The 20,259-nt window shown below is 37.6% G+C and overlaps 2 protein-coding genes across 6 annotated transcripts in view; one reads left to right on the top strand and one right to left on the bottom strand.

The window, feature by feature from the left end:
• Positions 1 to 20,259, top strand: part of LOC124296725 (prolyl 4-hydroxylase subunit alpha-1) — a 141,545-nt gene that overhangs the window by 98,746 nt on the left and 22,540 nt on the right. For all 5 annotated transcript variants that reach the window (XM_046747025.1, XM_046747024.1, XM_046747027.1 and 2 more), the window contains one exon: positions 9,798 to 9,992. In XM_046747025.1, coding sequence (XP_046602981.1) covers positions 9,798 to 9,992 — 195 coding nt within the window. The remainder of the gene's footprint in view (positions 1 to 9,797; positions 9,993 to 20,259) is intronic.
• LOC124296723 (probable helicase with zinc finger domain) lies at positions 13,416 to 19,345 on the bottom strand. Its single transcript, XM_046747019.1, has 4 exons — positions 18,254 to 19,345; positions 15,760 to 16,434; positions 15,029 to 15,541; positions 13,416 to 14,865 (listed from the first exon to the last, which is right to left on the bottom strand). The coding sequence occupies exons 1-4, from the start codon at positions 19,160 to 19,162 to the stop codon at positions 14,182 to 14,184; spliced, it is 2,781 nt and encodes a 926-aa protein (XP_046602975.1). The 5' UTR covers positions 19,163 to 19,345; the 3' UTR covers positions 13,416 to 14,181.

Here is a 20,259-nt window from a genome sequence, read left to right as displayed (position 1 = left end):
TATTAGAGAACTATTAAACGAACACCTTGCATTATGTTCACCCCAATATTAACTCAATTGGAACTTATTAAAAAGCTGATTCCGGCTTCAAGCCGGGCTCACTATGAATTCGCTTCCATTGATCACTGACGAATCGAATTGGCTTCTGATTTTATTTTATCACGGTTAAAAATCGCTTTTGCGTAACTGCGGAATCGTATGAAGTACGGTATATCCTAACAAAGTGATGCAAATTTCTCCCAAGATAATTCTAAAATTGTAAAATAGTAATTTATCTTCCATGATTCGTCGCCTTAACATTACGAATTGCAAACTCGTGACATACCTTGAACCTTGAAGCTTGGAAATGATCACGTTCGGCGAACAGAATCGAATTTCATGGAAATTCGAATCGCAAACGTTTGGAGATCTTACCCAAAAAGCAACCCACAGCTTAAACTGATCTCCCTCAAAGTATTATCCTATTTTATCATTCTCCTCTCCTCCATCGAACGCTGCAGAATATAAAAGATAAAAGTCCTAAACAATCAATTTTATCTTGATTATTTAATGACGAATAGGTAACGCAGATGACCTTATTCAGTGTCTACCACACGAAAACCCATCTACTACGTAAAATAAGTTACATCTCTCAATCATTTCGATCTATTCTTCAATTCTTCGCCCTTTGCAATCGAATCCTTCCTTCTTGTCGCAACGTTTGCTCGACTTCTCGGATCTCTGCAAACATAATTTTTTACCCCAAGTTATGTTTTTCTCGGCTCAGATCGCGCCCATAAGTCATCGTTCAGTCGCGTCTCCGCTTCAGCGATATTTGAAAAAAAATTTTCACCAGTAACGAAGGCATATGCTTTATTTCGAAACGCAAAGCTCGATCTTTCGAGCAGCAGCAGGTGCTGTTTGTACTTGCGACAGAGAACGTCGACGGAGACAATGGCGACGAACAGACGGCGGGGGATGAAGCGAAACGTAGAGAACGGAGGCAAGACGCCAACTAGGAGAAGGGTCTCACAGTTTCCGAGTCGCACCACCCAGGGTTAGGTTATCGGTTTTACGTCAGGCTCAGGCTCGTATACGAAAGGTGTAAAAGTGCAACCTCCGACTCTTGTTTGCTCCCCGACCAAAGATAAATTCTCTCATTTGCCAAGCGTCGAAGGAAGCCGTTTTACCCATTTTTTAATCCCTTATTTATATAATAAAAGCTGAATTCTCGACTGCTCGGATTTTCACTATTTTTTAAGACAATTTACTCGCACCATTGCGTTTTTACCGTAATCTCCATTTGTTGATACTGCGGTAGAAAATGGTTTACTGTTTTTTGAAATTGCTCCCCGATAACAATCGACACTCGTATAATGTATTATTACAGATACGTGATGAAGGGAGATGATCTGCAAAACATTAGCCCCACTTCATTCGCCTATAAAAAAGAATTCTACTTATCTGAGCATAGCAGTTCAGACTTTGTTTAATCGAAAAATGACAAGCACTTTTGACGTAAAAATCCAAGCTTAAAAAAAAACGGCGACGGGGTAGCTTTTATCTGTCTCAAATTCGTCGTTTGACGAAAGAAAATGGCCATTTTCCTGCAGGTTTCTCAGAACAAAAATTCATCCTCAGTTTTTCCCTCGAACGTTACGAACCTTCTTTCTCTCAAATTTTTCTCGCCACAGATGAATTTTTGTAGGTTTTTCAACTACCGCCATGAAAAGTTTGATATTTCTCATTAATTGTGAACTTTTTCACATCGCAAAGCTTTGCATGTTTATTTTTAATTTTCTTCTCGCACAAATAACGGGCGATAAATACGTTTGAATTGAATTTGGAATGAAATCAGAAGTCATTGAAATTGATGATACATGACTGTGAGTCTTGAATTTCAATTTGGTAGGTTATCTCGACAGAAGCATAACCATCAATATATTTCACAGGTTAACGCAGGAAATGTTTTAAACGCAGTTTGACGAACTTGTAATTGTTTGTTTTAATTCAGATCTTATCATATCGGTGACTGGAATCCGCGTAGCATAATAAGTTGTAATATTTATGATCTCCTAGCTGCTTCTTCTTCTTCCTCAGAACACAGAATTACCAATTCACATTTGCTACCGTACAGCAGTTGAAAGTAATGCTTTGCGTTAAACGTCAAATGAATTATTTATACACGAAGCATCCTTACCTTGGTGGCAAACCTCGGAGCTTGTGTTTACAAACCTCACCAAGTCTAGAAAATTTCACCAAACTTCCTCAAACTGTATGGATTTTTCTGCTCTACATGTAACACGTGAGACGAAGTTACGTCAATTTTTTTCACGTCTATCGAGGTTGTACTTTATCCATAATGTGCAGTCTGCTTGGTCAAAGATACGAAACTGAAAATATTGTAGCAGAGAACGTTTCGGAAAATGAAACCAAAGCCTATTGCGTCGAGCTTAGTTGAAACAAAAATGTCGCATTTACCACAAGGGTTTGAACTGTGGAAGTCCAGTCACACAAACATCAAGAAAATCGGAAAATGTTGTTCTAAAGAAGTTTTAAAAAACGTGACAACTAACAAACTTGCATACATACGTATAAATAAACAACAAAAAAAAATCCCGCTGCTCTCCTCCTTTTCTTTTTTACATTTCTCAAATCCATAAAAATCATTATTTCTTTAGAGACTTTTTAGTACCGATGACACGTCGGATTCGGTTGCCGCCTACTCCATTATTGAACCCTGTTCAAAAAGCCGCTCCCTTAAGAATGGCATAATTCTTCGATTGGGAGGTTCTTTCAATCTCTTCCGCATGTCCTCCGGCGTTTCATTTTCAACGGGCGTGGCATCCAGGAACGAAAGAGACGACGCTATTCCTCAAACAGTCAGAGGACATTCTGGGCCGGGTTATAATTTGGCTCTTGCTCCTCTACCCGGTTACTACAGTCAAAGAGCGACTGCCGCAACAGATACACAGAAGCCTTTTGTCCCCAGCGAGACCGCACGAAGTGCAATCCTCTGCTTTCGTGTCTCTCTTTCTCTCTCTCTCACTTAGTTTTATTTTTTTCTCTTTCCGTTTACCTGCAGGCTTATTACTTCGTTTACTCCGATTTTCGTGCTGCAGCCCCATTCTTAGATGATATTCGCACGTATCAGGTGTTCCCTCGTTAGACCAAGCTGACGGGATATGGTATTCTGGCAGGCATCGTACAATCTACACGATTAAATTTGACACTGGTACAAATTAGTCTGCATTCATTTCCACGGCTACCATACCGAGCTCTGAATTGCCTCCCATATACTAATGACAAAAAACCCGTCGGCAGCTGGAAAAAGCGCTACCGATGAATTATCGGCCCTCGTTATGCAGCAGGTACCATTTCTCCTATGACATCGCGGAACGAACTCTGTTATTTTCTACATAAAAAATAAAACGCACATTTGGTTCTTGTAATTTCACCTATATACACTTTTTTCACATTCGACTGTGGTGAAAACATTCGCCAAAGTTTCGATTTCGCTATTACGTATTTTGTACTTCGTTTGGAATACCATCGCGGAGAATTTAATGCAAGTGTCTTTAGACTCGTCGAAAAATTGTTTATTGTGTGGTACTCTTCCATTTAATCACAGCTTACGAGCAAAACTCCGCCAACGGCGATCCGAGCCCGGTATTCTAGTTACGAACCCGAATACTCACAGTCAGCTACCAAATTTCAAAACTTTTTAACGAACCACGCAGGTCGTGCACGACAATCGCTTCTATAACTCAACCTGCGTCTCCAACCACAGGAAAGGTGGGATCCTGCCGGGTACTGACTGTTGCAGCTGGCTGCAGCACGTTCCATTTCAAAATAACTAACAAGCAGACCAGTGTAATTAGAACGTTGAACAGGAGACGCGTATCGTTGCAGTCCACCGATTGATACAAATTTAATATGTAACACATAGCAAACCGGCCGAATGTGCCTTGTCGTATGCGATTGCAGCAAATAGGCATATGCATCCGGCATGCACTTTGTAAATGGTTATAAAGTATCTACCGTGTTAAATAAATATACGTCTCCGATTTATTAGACTCCGATCGTTGGATATTGACTATGCTCGACAATGTTTGCGGTCGCATTTTCTTTTTGCTCTATGAGCATGTAAGTCAAGTTTTCTGCGAAAGTAGAACACGAAACATGACGGAAATAGCAAATCCAGTGATGCACTATCAATTATCTTTCATTTTTCGCTCAACGATAATAAAATTTATTTACTATTAAGCTGGTATAAGAAGTAACATATTTCTTACCTTAAGATACGTGATATTACACCAGCGTGTTCAACTGCGGGAAGTTTATGAAAGTTGTTTGTGAAACAGGTGCATTTTACTTAATATTTTCATATACATATACCTTTATATATATATATATATATATATATATATATATATATATATATACACTCTTTGACGCTGCCCTTAATGGTACTTCCGGGGCATAATAAACGTTATCGCTTCGTCTCCTTTTCTTTTTCCTCTTTTTCTTCAACTTCTCTGTTTCCCTGACGGGGGAAGAAATATATTGGCTCCATTCCAACATCTAGTGAAACTGAGATGGTTTTATATTACCACACGTGGCTCTCACCGGTGACCTGTGCCGCGAGCATAGGCCAGCAAATTGAAATCAGAAGAAAAATAATGGCTGGGAAAAGGCGGGGTTTTGTAAAGAGGCGGATAAATGAAAGTGCAATTGCGCAGAGCAATTGACAACAATTGATGGCGATTAATAACACCAATCCAACTGAGTGAATCCAGGTTTGAAAGAACACTGGTAGGTACGCGGTGGATGTAACCAGAGTTCAACGTATGGACGTGGCTAAAGTAACGTGACATCGGCAAAGACAATGCGCTGCGGACAATTTTGGGTAAATGAAAATAGACTACAAACTGTTTAGCTTTCAATTGGCAACATTGTGCTCATGTAGAATCAAAAGCGGAACGAAACAAGCTTTTTATTATTAAATACGATCGATCTCTTGCCGAGCAATTACAATTTCATTTCCGCGTCAATCTTTCCTACGTCATTTTGTGAAACAACAAATAATCATCTCGCATGGTTTGTAAAACATAACGTCAAAATTGATTTTTTTTTTTTTTTCTTCCAAATAATCACTCTGTATTCAGTTTCATTTTCAATGTCCTGAAAAAGGAATCGTTTTCCAGGCACCAATTTTGTCCCGATAAAAAAACAAGCGAAGTCATTGCAAGTTTGCAAGTATTCGAGCGGAAACTTGAGAGATCAGTTTTAAGGAAGAACCGCATCGATTGAGAACAACTGTCGATTCTCTAGTTCTCGAATCTTGTAAATCTGATAATAACTTGACTTTTTTATTCGTTTCCGGGGCAGCTAGAATAACTTCCCGCCTTCTTTGAGGAATGAGACAGGGAAAGTAAGCGATACGTGAAAATTGCATGAATTTTTTACTGGATGTGAAACCGTTTTGAAAACATTAGTCTAATAGTCTAGTAAGAATAAAAAAAGTTTAACACGTAATAACGAAATAAGACGAGTCTGAAGGAGATCACTAAAAAGTTATATTATCCATTGCCCCACGAGCATTTTCTGCGACTTGCGGTCGGTGTCTTGCAATATTTTGGCTCTTAATACCCATGTCACACTGTATACTGGTACTGCAGCACTCGAATCAGCGAATAGCCTTTTGTCACGGAAAATCCAACGGACGTGGGTAGCTGTATTACATTATGTTGCGCGAAACCACCTTCCACTCAACGCGTAGCTGACTTACAGGCTCAAGCTTTGCGTATGTTTGACACAGAAACCTTAGCCGAATGTTTAATTGCAGATGAATATTCCCACTGAAGATTTTGAAATTTAGAGTCCAGACCTTATCTTGTATGCAATACCAGAGGTCCTGAGATGCACTGTTAAACATTCGTGCGTAAAATTGCATTTAATCGTAAACACGTTTTTTCCTTTTTTCCCCATCACCTCTTTCATTACCTTTTCGTTCTTATAAGGTACATGCGGACATGTAACTTGTAATCACGCTACCGTCACGCGACGCGAAACGCGTGCAATTTATTTTTCCTTTATTCTTTTCTTAGCATTATTTGGAAGCTTCGAAATCGTCGCGTTTCCATGGGTTGTAATTACCTGCAGAGGTATCGGCTCGACTAGATACTAGATTATTCGAAAATTCGATAGTATGCAAATCAACGATGCACTATTATGTATTGTATTAGAAGGGTGGAAAGTAGGCGATTTCCGACGAGTCTGAAATTTGCAGCGCGATACAAGGCGAGCTCTCTAATTACATTAGTTCCTAGATATCGCCCGTCCACACCTATGAACACACGCTATATTTTGTAAGAGCAGCGAAGGCAAGTTTGCTTTCATAATTAAAGAGGTTCGGTTGACCGCCCGTCAAATTGGGGTTAGTAAACTTACGCTCAGTGACGCTGTGCGTAAAATTGAAATATTGGAGAGAGCGCATGCGCAAAAAAAAACCCTAGTGCAGAAAATATAACGTTTAAATTTTACGCATGCGCCAACCTTGTTTTACCGCACTGCTCGGAAATGGGACAGTTTACGCGTGCTCTTGCACAGACTTCGAAAATTGAAGTCTCTAAGTAGGTGTTGCATAATATATAATATATATATATACATTATACATATATACTATTGCTCAAATGCAAAGAGTGATGGAAAATACATCTAAAACATAAACTTCATGATTTTTAGTAGCATATTTTGCATTGTCGGTCATCGAATTGTACGTTTTACATATACGAAGCATCATGCAATGCCGTATAAAAAATTTCCACCAACGCTTCGTCGTTCTGACTGTATTACATGCATAAAAAATCGGCTACATCATAAATTTTTATGCATCGATACCTGCAATATGCAGAGCCATGTAACGCATATCACGTGGCATAATACCGGAGGAACGGCGCTTTGCGTGTCACTTGATTTATGCGAAGGTCCCTCAGCATTTACGCACCCGCTAAATTGAAGTCCTTTGACCTTTCTCCCTGGGGAATTGAGCAACGCCTAGAGCCACCATGCGACCTAGGCATTATAGATTTTAGAAAGATGGACCTGCATCGATGTAATTCACAAACCCCCGACCTGTTTCGTAATATCTGCGTTTAGTTTGTTGTTGCTGGTGCCCTGGAGGAATGTTGCGTCGCAACCTGAGTGCAATCAATGAATGAGTGTCATTCAAGACGTTCTATTTTTTTTTTTTTTATTTTCTTTTTCAGACTCTCATTTTTAATTTCACTTGGGAACAAAAAAAACAACACCGAAATTCAGATTCCAAATGGGAAAAAAAATATTTTAGATTTGACATCTCATGTGATGAATAGATGGACAGCACATGTTTGGAGTCAAATCTACAAAAATTTTGATAGATCCACTTAAGTACATTGTAACTCTTGCTATTGGTTTTTTAAATCTTGTTACAATTGCTGTAGATTTGATTCGAAAAAAATGCTGACCATACATTTACCAGAGAGGATGTAAAATGTAAATATTTTTTTCTTCAATGCGTGTTTATCTGCAACTGAAAGCTAATTAAAAAAACCTATATACATTTTAGCTCGCAGAAAAGTATTTTGAAATTGTTTAACTGTATGCAAGGAATATGTTATAAGAATATTCTGTACACAAATATCAGTTGACGTTTCCCATGAGATTTATGTTAGGGCAAGTTCTATGAGCCAGAGAAAATATGATCGTTCTGCGAATTAATCAAGATTCCATTATGTTTCGAGAGATAATTGATGATGGCGGATAGACGTGGGATCCGCGAATTAGCGATAAAAAATTAATGAAACGAGTGAACTGGATCGGGGTATTCTATGAACTGACAAAACTCGATGAAAACGCTACTCCAATTTATTCGAGATATCGATCATGTGCCGGAACGCGAGTTCAGTTCGTAAGTGAGGCTTTACAGATCGTTTGAAATACGTGGACTTCGATATTTCGAAATACATACGTCACGTTGAAATCGATCAGGACACCCCCTTAATTTGAACTTAGCAACTTCACCACTTTTTGGAAACACGTTGGTTTACTTTCGTTTGAAAATACTCAATTTTTCTCTTCGTTTGATCCGAAAAAGACGACTAATAACTCTGGTCAAAATTATACGCCAACTTCAAGACGTGTATCATACATTTAACATCAAAATTTTTTCGAGAATTAACTCCTCGAGTCTACGAGAAGGGTGCAATTTAGGCACCGGCATAGTTCCGCTGATTGTAACGTGTCTGACTGTGATTTGACTTGGCGTATCTGCCGACTATAACGCCAGCCTCTCTACGTTTATGGCACGCTGATCGGATCGAAAATTCTGAGAAGCTTTTCCGAAAGCTTCGACCGAACACTTGCAAGAAACTAATGACGAAGTTTGAAGGATAGGTATTTTCTCTTCCTCGAGATATTCTACCTCTAAGAGAATTGCTTCTGCGGTTTGAGTTCTCCGAACAATTCTTGAAGTACAATATCCAGAGAATCGGTACCAACAATGCCATCCCCACAGCGTCACAATTGTAGATACATATCGAAACGGTGTCGTGACAGATTAATGGCACAGCAAGAAACTCGATGAAATCCGAACGATGAATAAAAAACTTTCTTTGCCAGTACGAAAAATAAAAACGAAAATCAATTGTCACACCAAGGTTTGACAAATAAAACCGAACTGGACTTGGGATATTGGGTATAGTGTAAGGGAATGAAAACTAAGAAAAACGCGCAATAATTAACTGGTATCAGTTCTAAACTTTTCGTTTTAACAAGACTTTATAATCAATTAAAGAAAGCCTTTAAAAAAATCCATTCATTACCTGACATACCAACCGTAATTGGGTCTATTATAAAAATAGACTCGGGACTAATACAGCCAAATTTGGACCGCGAATCCAGAATAAAAGACACGTATCCAAATGCAGACAATTTTCCTAACATCGAACCCGTGAGATATGAAAGACCTTGATAATTGAAGAAACAACTGATTTAGGCCTTTTCGGGGTTTAAAGGCAACCCAAAATGAAAGATGCATATGTGAGAGCAAACAATTGTTCTGATAACAAATCTGCTACAAAAAAGGAGGTATCTATTGGAAGTAATATCGATTTCGTCTTTACGGGGCCAATAAAATGGGACTAGAGCCGTTATATAATCCTTCCATCTGATTCCTCGTCGGAAATCTTCAACATTTTTTCTCATGCAGTAATTTTTTATAAAACTATTTTCAGTTGAAAAGATATTTAGAGGTTCCATGTTTTTTAATACACCCATTATATTTATTACATGTACCTACAGGGTACGTTGCGTTAAGTTAGGTGTAGGTTACCGCATAATTTTTCCCCTCCTTTCTTTGTTGTTATTTTGTAATCAGTGTACAACCACCCGGTCAGATAACGATAAGCGCGCGGGTCAACCCGTGTCCTAACATTTTTACACTCAATTAAAACGTGGGTTCTGTTTTCAAGTGATATCTCACAGAAAAAAATGTTGAATTTCAGGGCCGAGATTTTTTTGACGTCAACCTTGATTACGGTTCATTTTTACATGCAAATTATAGGAGTATTTTGGTTTTGATAATATTTTGCGGCGTGAAGATTATCTGCCTATGAAACGGCTTATCCTTATTGAGAGATATCGGCAAACCTTTTCAACATATTCGGAAAGATGGATTTGTTTGGTGAAATTATTATCATGCTAGTTTGTTTGAAAAACTCTGAAAGTGCAACAATAAATTGACGTTAACGAAACATTAACCGGTCTTCTTGTTTCAGAACCAAACACAGAACGATGGATCGAATATTCTTTGTCGTCTTGACAATCGGTGCAATTTCTTTACCCGTGAGTCGCGGAGAGCTTTATACGGCCTTGGCTGACATGGAGGAACTCTTGGAGACCGAATCGGTCCTAATTGATACCTTGCACGGATTTATTCACGCACAAGAAGAACGACTAGCCACTCTCAAAAGGTAGGCGTTTGTACTCGTAATGTCTCACGTGTGTACCATATACGATGGCATCGTAAAAAAAAAACGAAATTATCGTTAAAATTTCATGTCAAATATTTCACAATTTTCGCTATTTCTTTATCGGTACTCATCGTATTCTAGTCTGAAAATCTGATATCCTAAGACAATTAAGAGGAAGGTTCGGTGCATTTTCTAGCTATGAAAAATATCAACCCTAGAGCATGGTGGCCACAAATTTTTGGAAAAAAATGCCGTGAAATTTCCAGGTTTTCCAGGCCCTGAAATCTAGTTTTCCCCGACATTTTCCCAGTTCTAGCAAGTTACTAAAACCTAAAGCGTTCCGATTATTAACTTCATATTCGGTTGAAATTCAATTCGAATTAAAGGAAAATATAATGTAGATACAAAAAAATCGGTTTAAACCAATTTGTTTTCTCGACGAAAAAAAGTGAGCTTGTTACCTCAAAAAATCATTTCTCATTCCTATGATATAAAACTGATATTCTCGATTTTTTCTATGACCAAATTAAGAATCCCCTGACAATTTCAGGTTTTCCATATTTTTCATATGTGTGGCCACCCTGTAAGAGACACTTTTTTCATGTGAAATTATGGATTATTCAATGAAAAATATGTATGAAGTAAATGATTTACGAATCCACTAAAAATGTCGGTAATTTTTTTTTCAGTCACCGGGTACTTTTTTCATGTAAAATTTTGAAAATTGGAACCTTCCACTTAACAAAGATTGATATTCGAATCATTCGAATTACTATTGTTCTATTTCATGGTTTTAATGAAGAAAATGAAAATTGTAGCAAAAATTTCATAAGATCCTTTGGCCGTAACGGGTTGAGAAAGTTCATCAGTTGGAAATCAATACTTTTTCGTAATTTTATTACGAAATGGTCAAACATTGAGTATTTATCGAGTTTATACATTCCTATGCTACCGCAATTCTTCTGAAAATGTGACAAGATAAACCCTCAATTGTAAACAGGACCTCAAATAATGATTTTTCACCTCAAATCGTTTCTAAACAATGGAGAACGTGGTAAATTCGGTCGATTTCATTCCACGACGAGTCATATTATTCGTAAGACAATTCCTTAGATTCTCACTACGACAATTTCTTCTTCCTTGTATTTCTAGGAGATAAAAATTTGATAGAAATCTACGTGTGACCATATTATAATAAAGCTACGAAAAAAGAAATGATTTTACATATTTTGAAAACAGTCACATTTTTTAGTAACTTTTGGTCCAGCAAGTCTACTCCAAGTAAGATCTTGAAGATCCAACCGATAAAAATAAATTTAATTAAAATCACTTCATAGTTTTGACAATTGTTGCATTTTTGACTTTTAAAATTCGTTCAATCACTTGCGATGCATTTGTTTCTGCAAAAATTTGTACCTCGTGCCGAGAATTGTTGGTAGACAAAGGTTGACGTAACGAAACGTTGAAAAAAATCACTATTTCCCAACTTTAGAAAGATGTACAAGCTGTTGGATGTTTGCAAGGTATATAAGTATGTTTTCCATCGTTACGGTTTAGTCAATATCAGGTAAACCTAGAATTATGGATTAACGATTCTTCCGAACAATATATCGTTACGTTGACATTAGAAAAATCAACCTCGTACAGGTAAGTGGTAAGAAAACTAAAATACTCCAAGTAAACGGTATTTCCGCGGTGGAAAAACAAATATAAAGTATTCATCGTTTTCAGTAATAATAAAAGAAAAATACTATCCCAATAATTTTGCATGTGTATTAAAATTTACAAAAATTCAAATGTCCGATTCCGAGTTTCGATAACAAGATTTCTACCGATTTCGGGGATCTGGTGAAACCTAATTCAGAACCTAATTTCTGTGTACGAAATGCCGAAATAATATGGCTAACTATTGAGCCATTTAAAGACTTCTCGATCAATTTTGATCGATAGAAACTTCAAGTACATCAAAATGTATACTTCATCTCGCCAGTCATAAATCAGCCACACGGAAGTTCGTATATCGAACACCTACCTGGATGAATCTGAATTTCAGCCGAATTCCAAAATACAATAAAAGTATTCGAGGGATCGGTACGATACGGGAATCTTCTAAGCGGATACCTGCTTAGATATATGTGTGTTGTTTTTTTTTTTAAAATTATCCGCGGTTCGACTGACAGAAGGAAACGATCAGGGTAAATGTCTGGGTATAATAACATGGATGTCGAACACAGTGAGTTGAAAATAAAATGAAAGAAACTATAAAATCATGATTGCGGAATCATCTGATAAAAGTTATTTTGTAATTCTGACGACATATGCATTTTTATTTATTAAACAAATATCATTCATATGTACAATCATTCATGAAACATACAATTATGTATAATTATTATGTATTTTAAACCATCTGCGAATCTGATACGGTACTTGATTTTCTTTTTTTTTTTACATACATAGACGAGATGAGATCATTATCTCGTTAAGTTCATTCTTTCCGAGACTACAACTACTTGTATTTTTTTTTTTTTTGCTTTTTGCAATCATTTCTCTTTTTTCAATTTTTTATTATTCTTTTTTCAATCAGCTTTTCCATTTTTTTTTTTTTTTTTTTTCGTATCGAAACAACGTTTCGTCGAGGTTTTTTTTTATTTTTTTAAATTTTCTTTTTTCAATTTTTATTGTGGTTTTTTGCTTTTTCTTTTAATTTTTTAAATTTTTATTTTTTTTTTTATATTTTTATTTTTATTTTTCTTTTTTTGTTTTTTTGTTTTAGTATTTTTAAATTTTTCTCCGTCGACTGATGTCTTCGAAACAACGAACTAAAAAACGTCGACAACGGGGATTAATTCATTGACATAAGCTACCTTGGTGCCCTTTTATCGAGACCGACATCACGTGCAATCCTCAATTCTTGCTTTCTCCCCTTGAAACTCTCCATCTAACTCTCTTCTTTTTTCTCTAACATTATATAATTATGCTTCAGCAAAAAAGTTTAATTCGTGTATACATTTCGATTAATGCACCTACGTTTAAAAAAAACAAACAAAACTAAATACTGAAGAAAGCAGTTGAGTGTATATCTGTATGTGTGCGGTGCATAACTTGGGTATGCATGTGAAGAAAAAAAGGTGATGCAGAAAAAGAACGGAAAGAAACGAATAAGAAAAAAAAAATCATTAATGCAAGGACTTGAATGTGAGTTCGCGACGGAATTGAGAGGTTCCTGCAGTGTGAAAGAAGAAATAAAGGTTGAAGTGTGTGTGACAATACATACAGCGAGTGGCGCGTGGTTTTTTTTTTTTTTTTTTTTTTTAATTTTTTTTTTTATTGTAATTTTCTTATGTAAATTTTTTTTTTATTTTTTTTTTTATTTTGTTCATTTTTATTAATTTTTTTCATTTTTCAAGTTTTTGTATCTGATCTACATATGTATATTAGGATAAAACGTTTTAAAAGTAAAGTTAAAAAAAAAAAATATTGTTCAAATTTTATTTCCCATTTTAAAAAACAGTCCCCTAGGAGACGAAGAGATTTTCCTATATTATATCATTTTTATACATATTTACAGAATATTGAAAGTATATAGGGTCAGATAGTAGGTATCGTTGATAACAGTAAGTTATACCTAGTTATTGATTTTCTCTAAAAAAAAAAAGAAGAAAAAAGAAAAGAAAAGAAAAGAAAAAAAAGTTTTTGTCCAGTTGCCGGTTTTTCCTAATTTAGATTTTCTCATTTCCTTCTTTGTTTTTCTGTTGTACATAGAAAAAGTATAAATTTTGTATTTTTGAAATATAATTTATACATATATACAGGAAATTAAAAATCATTCCAAATCCAATCGATCGTCTGTTTCCTGAACTCAACAATTTGTTGAGTATTGGCATTGAAGGCTGAATTATTGCAAATGGAGAATAGAAAAGAAAAGGTAAGGAAAAAAAAAAAATTAGTAAAAAAAAAAAATTCGAATCGCATGTTTGCTATCACGTTACAATACGTTAACGTCGACAGTGACTCGGGATGAAGAAGAGGGATAAACGAAGAAAAAAAAAAAAAAAACAAAAATCAAGCCAAAATGTCAAACGCTCAAAAACTTGCACAATCGACGTTCAATTGACAAGTGCAACTACGGTTTATAATATAGATTTTTATTTTATTGTTATTCACTTCATTATATTTTATTTGTCATCTATTTTTGTATTAGGTCTAACGAGGAATTTTTCTTAGTCGTTGGTTGCGTATTATTTGAGTTACAATAAATCACTGGATATGGTACCGGTATAGGTACATACTCTACTTGATAACGAGGCTGCGGACTCCTCGGTATAAATTCTTTAGCTAAAGGATTCAAAGGTGCCGATTGCGGTGTTTGCGGTAAATTGTCAACGTATCTTCTGAGAGTGCCATAATCTATACCGTACAATGTTGCCACGGTAAAAAACTTTTCCCAAACTCTTTGGCAAGATCCTATGGTCAGCAGTGCCACAGGATCTCCTATTATGGCTACGAGACACTTCGCCCGAGTGATAGAAGTGTTCAAGAGTCTTGGGTTACTCAAGAAACCGAAATCTCTAATATTCACATCAGTTGAATACTGACAACTATTACGCGTCCTAACGGTGCTTATGAATACAGCTCGAAACTGTTTTCCCTGTACATTCATAACTCGCTCCACTGAAATATCAAATAGCTTACGTTTACGCAACTCCATACGGATCCTTGATACCTGCTCTGCGTAATGCGCTACAACCCCTATTGCCCCTTCTCCGTAAGGTCCCCACTGCTCCGTTGGCCAGCAACTCTTCAATTCCGCTATTCGATCCGTCACCTCAAACGCCTCCGCGTCGTTGTAAAATCCAGTCGAATGCATTCCCTGGGACAGAAATAGATATTACGGGTTTATAATTGAAGTAGAAACATTGCGTCGTATTCGTGTCATCGCCCATTTGCGCATATTTAAAACCAGCTCATTCTCTGTTCACTATGTCACTTCGTTTTACCGTATAGGGCTGAAAAATAACACTTTTTCGACGTACCTGAACATCTTGGCCTTGAACACTGAAGAATGTTAGAGGGTTGAAAATGGGGTGTGCCAAGTGTTTCCCGCATCCAACGACCTGGCCAGCATAGAAAAGCTCAGAAGTTAGTCCGATGATCGTCGAGTGAGCCCTGTAGTTTTGACAGAGTAAAATTTTGCAAGGGAAGATCGGCGGATAGAGATTGCAAATCCTTTCCAGCAGACTCAGTCCCAGTCCTCGCTCGTTGGCAAGATCGCTGTACAACTCGGGCGCCAATTGCATTTGATCTCCAGCCAATATCAAACGAGTTGTACTTCGAGCCAGTGTCAGGGCAGTCAGTGCCTCGCATTCCATTGCTTGCGCAGCCTCGTCCACTATTATGTGCGTCAGGCCGCAGTCCAGACTTGCCAGACAGCTAGAGGTTGCAAGCGTGGCGATAATCAAACCGCATCTGAGAACATCGTCCTTCGTGGGCTCTCGAAACCGGCCATTTTCATCCATCAGACAATATTCCTGCACTACTGGGTGTACCTGTACCAGTCAATCGTTTCCCCCTTAGATAAAGAATAAAACGACTCGAGATTTTCAAAAGAGGTTTGATTATTAGAATGCGTTTCAAAGTCAGGAGAGTAGAAGCGAATGTCCATCTCGATCGTGAATAGAAAATTCCGAAACATCTTCAGTGGCGGAAGAAGATATTTGATATTGAAATTAGCAAACGATAGAAAGTAAGATTGCGGATTGCATACCGTGTTTCTAAATCGTCCTTTGTAGTAGATTCGAAGAGGTTTCATCCTGATGTCCATTGTCTCCTTGTACCAAGCGTCAAAGAAGTCCTTAACATATAAATCCGCGGCACTGTTGCTGTGCGTGCAAAGCAATACCTTGTGTTCAGGGCCCTTGTTCAAAATCATGCGTATTCCTTGGGCCAGTGTATAAGTTTTACCAGTTCCAAAGGGTCCGACAAGCAGAATCGGCGGTAGGATGATGTTAATGGGGGCAATCATAGCCATGACGGCTTGCTTCTGCTTGACGTTTAATTTCTGGTCAAACTGAGCGCTCCAGTACTCTTTTGAGTCCCAGGGTATGACGGTGTCCTCCGATACGGTCGGAAAAATCAGGCTGGTATCGATAACACGATCTATGGATCTGTGCCACTCGCAATAGGGCAATCGATTTAGCTGGAACTGTACTTGAACCGTAACATCCGTGTCTGGCTGAAGATGAAGCGTTTCTATGCAATGCTTTGACAGTCTCAAGTAAATTATTCGATTGCATTTGTCTTCGATGTGCGCTTCGAAGACTGTCTGCGGCTGGTTGTCACTTCTCTCCCAATCAACTGGCTTGAATAACACTCTATTGCAACCCCTAAGCACCAATCGGCCGCTTTTCGAATCCTCGGATATCTCTCGGCCAAGCGGCAGCTATAGAAACAACGTATGAATATTGAAACATCTTCCACAGAGTTCCAAGTTACAATTTCAAACCATTTTTATATTGGGCAAGTTTAACAGTTGCGTTAGCCAATGAGCAATCTTTGAATTTTTCTGCTACTATTGTGTCTCTCCAAACTCAAGATTTAATATGAATTTCTCCAATCCTTGGATCAAGAATCAAAGTTTGAGGTATGTGGGTATACTGGAAAATCGTTTTCAAAAAACATGTCACGTTCTTCATGCTTAAAGCAATAGATTGAAGATATAAAGTTGCAGTTCGTAATATTAACATTTCGCACTATCAAATAGCTAATAATATTTCACTCGCTTCTTACAAATTGATCGGTAAAATCCAGTATTGGTTTATAGCGACTCAAGTTTCGATCAAGCTTGATCGATTAATCGATTGGACCTTCAGGTACATATAGACCAAGTAAAATTTACTTTGTTCGAGTCATAATCTATACTTAATTTCTATAATTTGAAAATATTACGGAGTAGCATATTAAAAATAATTTCTTGTTATTTCAACATTCCAAAGTCACCTCCTCATAGTTAATGTTTCACTTTACTTCTAACAGCTTATTTTCTATTAACGCTTCTCTATAACACTGTATCATACATCAACAATGTGTCAAAAAAAAAAAAATAATACTCAAGAAATAACAAGAAAACTTGTACTATCGATAGTAATAACTATTTTTTCTTGTTATCAATATCTGTGATTTTATTTATTCGATATCAGTGCGACTCGCACATCAATTTGATCATCATAAATATAAGTTTTTACATAAAATTTTCTATCATTTTACGTGATTTCTAAGAACATAATTTACAACAACTATTAGATTGTGTCAGATACACTAATCCCAAGATGTCTCTTTAATGAAAACTTCTTTATTTATTTGAGCATTTTTAACTTCTTGTTAAAACTTTTTTAATGTATTGATAATCAATATGCTCAGAATGAAAAAACTGAAAGTAATGTGCAATTAATTAAATGCACATGAATGAAATGATGACGACGACGAATGAACTGATTGTGAAATTGTACACATTTCGACTTTCAACATCATTCTCCTCAACGCTGGAGTGATTCATTTTCTGAGTAAGTTAGAAAAGGAATTTCGAACTTTGTTTTTTCTTCAACATCTCAGCTGCAGTTATTATGCTGTGAATCCTTAGAAAAGAGTAATATTAAAGTAAGTAACATTGATGTTACAATGCATCGAAACAAGAACAATTGATTTACAATTGTTTAACGATTTTCGAATAGTTTACTTTCAATAATATACGTAAATTTTGCTTTAATTATGCATTACTGAATTGCAGTTAATCCTGCAAAGTAACGGATTTTGTGTTAAAAATGCGTCGTTACATTAACATTACAAACTTCAACCTTATGAAAAAGAATGTACCTGAAGTTCGAATGGAAACATTTAAGTGAAAATTGACATTCTCATTTCTGAGTTTTAATATAAATATTCTCTCGATTTCAGGGAATGAGTGAAACCCAATTAGCATTTTGTGTCCATGAAATGGTGTAATTATGGCTAAATATTGCATTGATACACAATTTCGTTTATCATTGTGAGACTTTTTAAATAAGATAGATCAAAATTCCAAACACATGAAAAAGAAACATATTTACACATGCAATAAAATAATCAATTATTTGTTCTTGAAACTGATTTCCAATGCAGTTTTCCGGCCTATCAGCGATAAAAATAATACCTGCAATGTGACAAACAAATAACAAGTACGTGCGTTCCATCTCTTGGTAATATTTGAAACTCATGTCGAATACCTGAGCAAAGAGTTCACCGGATGGAGCGTATTTAGCAGTAGTGGCGCAGTCGGCATCAGGGGCGACGATGTAATACTGGCAGAGTCTTAGCTGGGTGACGATGTTGTACCTAGCGACTTGTTCGTGTCTGGCCAGTTCCTCAATGGAGACAAGCTCGTGCATGCGTCCACGATAGTTTGTGGGGGTGAGAGATTCTTCGGTAAGCGTGTCGTGGGTGAGATAGAAATTGGTTTCGTCAGGGAAGGGATAGGCCTTGGTCAGGTTTACCTCCTTTATGTCTCTGGCTGGGACAAAGGGGGATTCGAAGGCGATAATCTGGGAGTTGCTTTTAGTCCACTTGCGCATGTTCTGGCTAAGAATTATCCGCCTGGCTTCCTCGATGCGCGGCACGTCTGCGATCGGTATGCAATCTACTGAAATCTGCTTAGCAAGAACCGGATAGCCACCGAATCCGAATATAACCGTTTGTCTGTACGTGCCGTAGCGGTCTGTCTTGAATACTATGGTTATCTTGTAGCGGTTGGTGCTCGAGTAGTTGAGATCCAGGCCTGGCAGCGCAGCTGAGGCCTTAAACCACTCCTGCCCGTTGCATAAACCGCTGTTACCACTGGCGCTCTTCACAGATAAAATGGTAAAGTGCTCCCGGTGGTTGTCGAGCATCAGCGAAACGTTCTCCAGGGACTTGCCTATCGTCAGCACCTCAAACGTCCAGACATGCTGGGTGCACTTGGAGCAAAATCTCAGGTTCAGATTACCGTCGACGAAAACGACGACGTTGTCGACCGCGTCGGACATCACCGATTCCGGATTGTCCGAGGTGAACCATCGCGTCTCGACGAGTTTCGAAAAGTTTGGCAATATATTCTGGACGAACATAACCTCGTCGCACTTGCTCGGTGAACAAATCATCGCGTGTATTTCAGCCGTTTTCGTCTAAATAGCTAGCCTACATCAATAATCTAGGAGATTATTTATTACTCAAGTTCAACCCGTCCGCGATATCGGCTTTTTATTTCATCCTTTCAACTGATATATTGCCGTAATGTACCGTTTTATTTATACGTAAACAATAATACATGTTATCCGGCTGACAATTACGCGGCGACTGACCTTTTCTAGAGTGGAAACCTCCACGCAAAAGCCCGTGCGCATCACTCACCGCGACATCTGCCGCATCTCTCTTATACTCGATCGATTCGACCGGGGTGGAGTCGACGGACAGAAGCTCTGATCGTCTCGGCCGACGGCGTACCTACAGCGGCTATTGTCGTTGCCTCGTGCCGTGCCAAATCGCAATCCCACGCACTTTTCTCGAGACAGGGGGCTTGTTACGGCTTTTCACTTTTCACATTTCTGATTGACTGAACTTTGCAAACCAATCGGAATGCTTGGATGGTGGGAAATGGGAAAAACCTGTAAGACCTGGGAACCCTGAAAAACCGTAATAATCCCCCAGATTTCGGTTTGCGCCCCGTTAAACACTGATACCACGTCGTCGTTGCTCATTTTGACCATTCTGCTCGTTTGTTCGTCATTTCTGAAAAATTTTTTGAACAATTCTTACTTTTTTTTGTTACATGCTTATTTCTCTATGTCTTGAGTTTAAATAAAATATGCAGCCTGAAAAAAAACGCTCCCAAGACTGTTATTTCAGGATTATGTCAGTTCTTGGATGTTTCGTGCATAAGGATTTGATTAATTAAGATAAGAGAGTTTTCACAGCGTCGCGTATCGTTTCAACACAGGTTTAATAGCGCGCGGAAGTTACAATAATCTTCTCAATCAATTAGAAGCTTACATTAGATGCAGCATGCTCTGATTAGTCAACTCGCCAAAAGCACTATTTGATGGCGTCTCACGCTTGGTGATTTTGGTAAGTTGACCAATCAGAATATGCTGCACTAAGTTGTTTGCTACATATGAAAATCCAGCGTTACCCTAAATAAGAATGACTATTACTAACGCCAATTTTTTAAAGTTGTTCAAACTTGCGTTTTCAAATATGC

Source organism: Neodiprion virginianus, chromosome 1 (genome assembly GCF_021901495.1).
Source record: "Neodiprion virginianus isolate iyNeoVirg1 chromosome 1, iyNeoVirg1.1, whole genome shotgun sequence".
NCBI classification, from domain to species: Eukaryota; Metazoa; Arthropoda; class Insecta; order Hymenoptera; family Diprionidae; genus Neodiprion; species Neodiprion virginianus.
The sequence above is the reverse complement of the archived record's forward strand: the minus strand, read 5'-3'. Positions and strand labels throughout refer to the sequence as shown.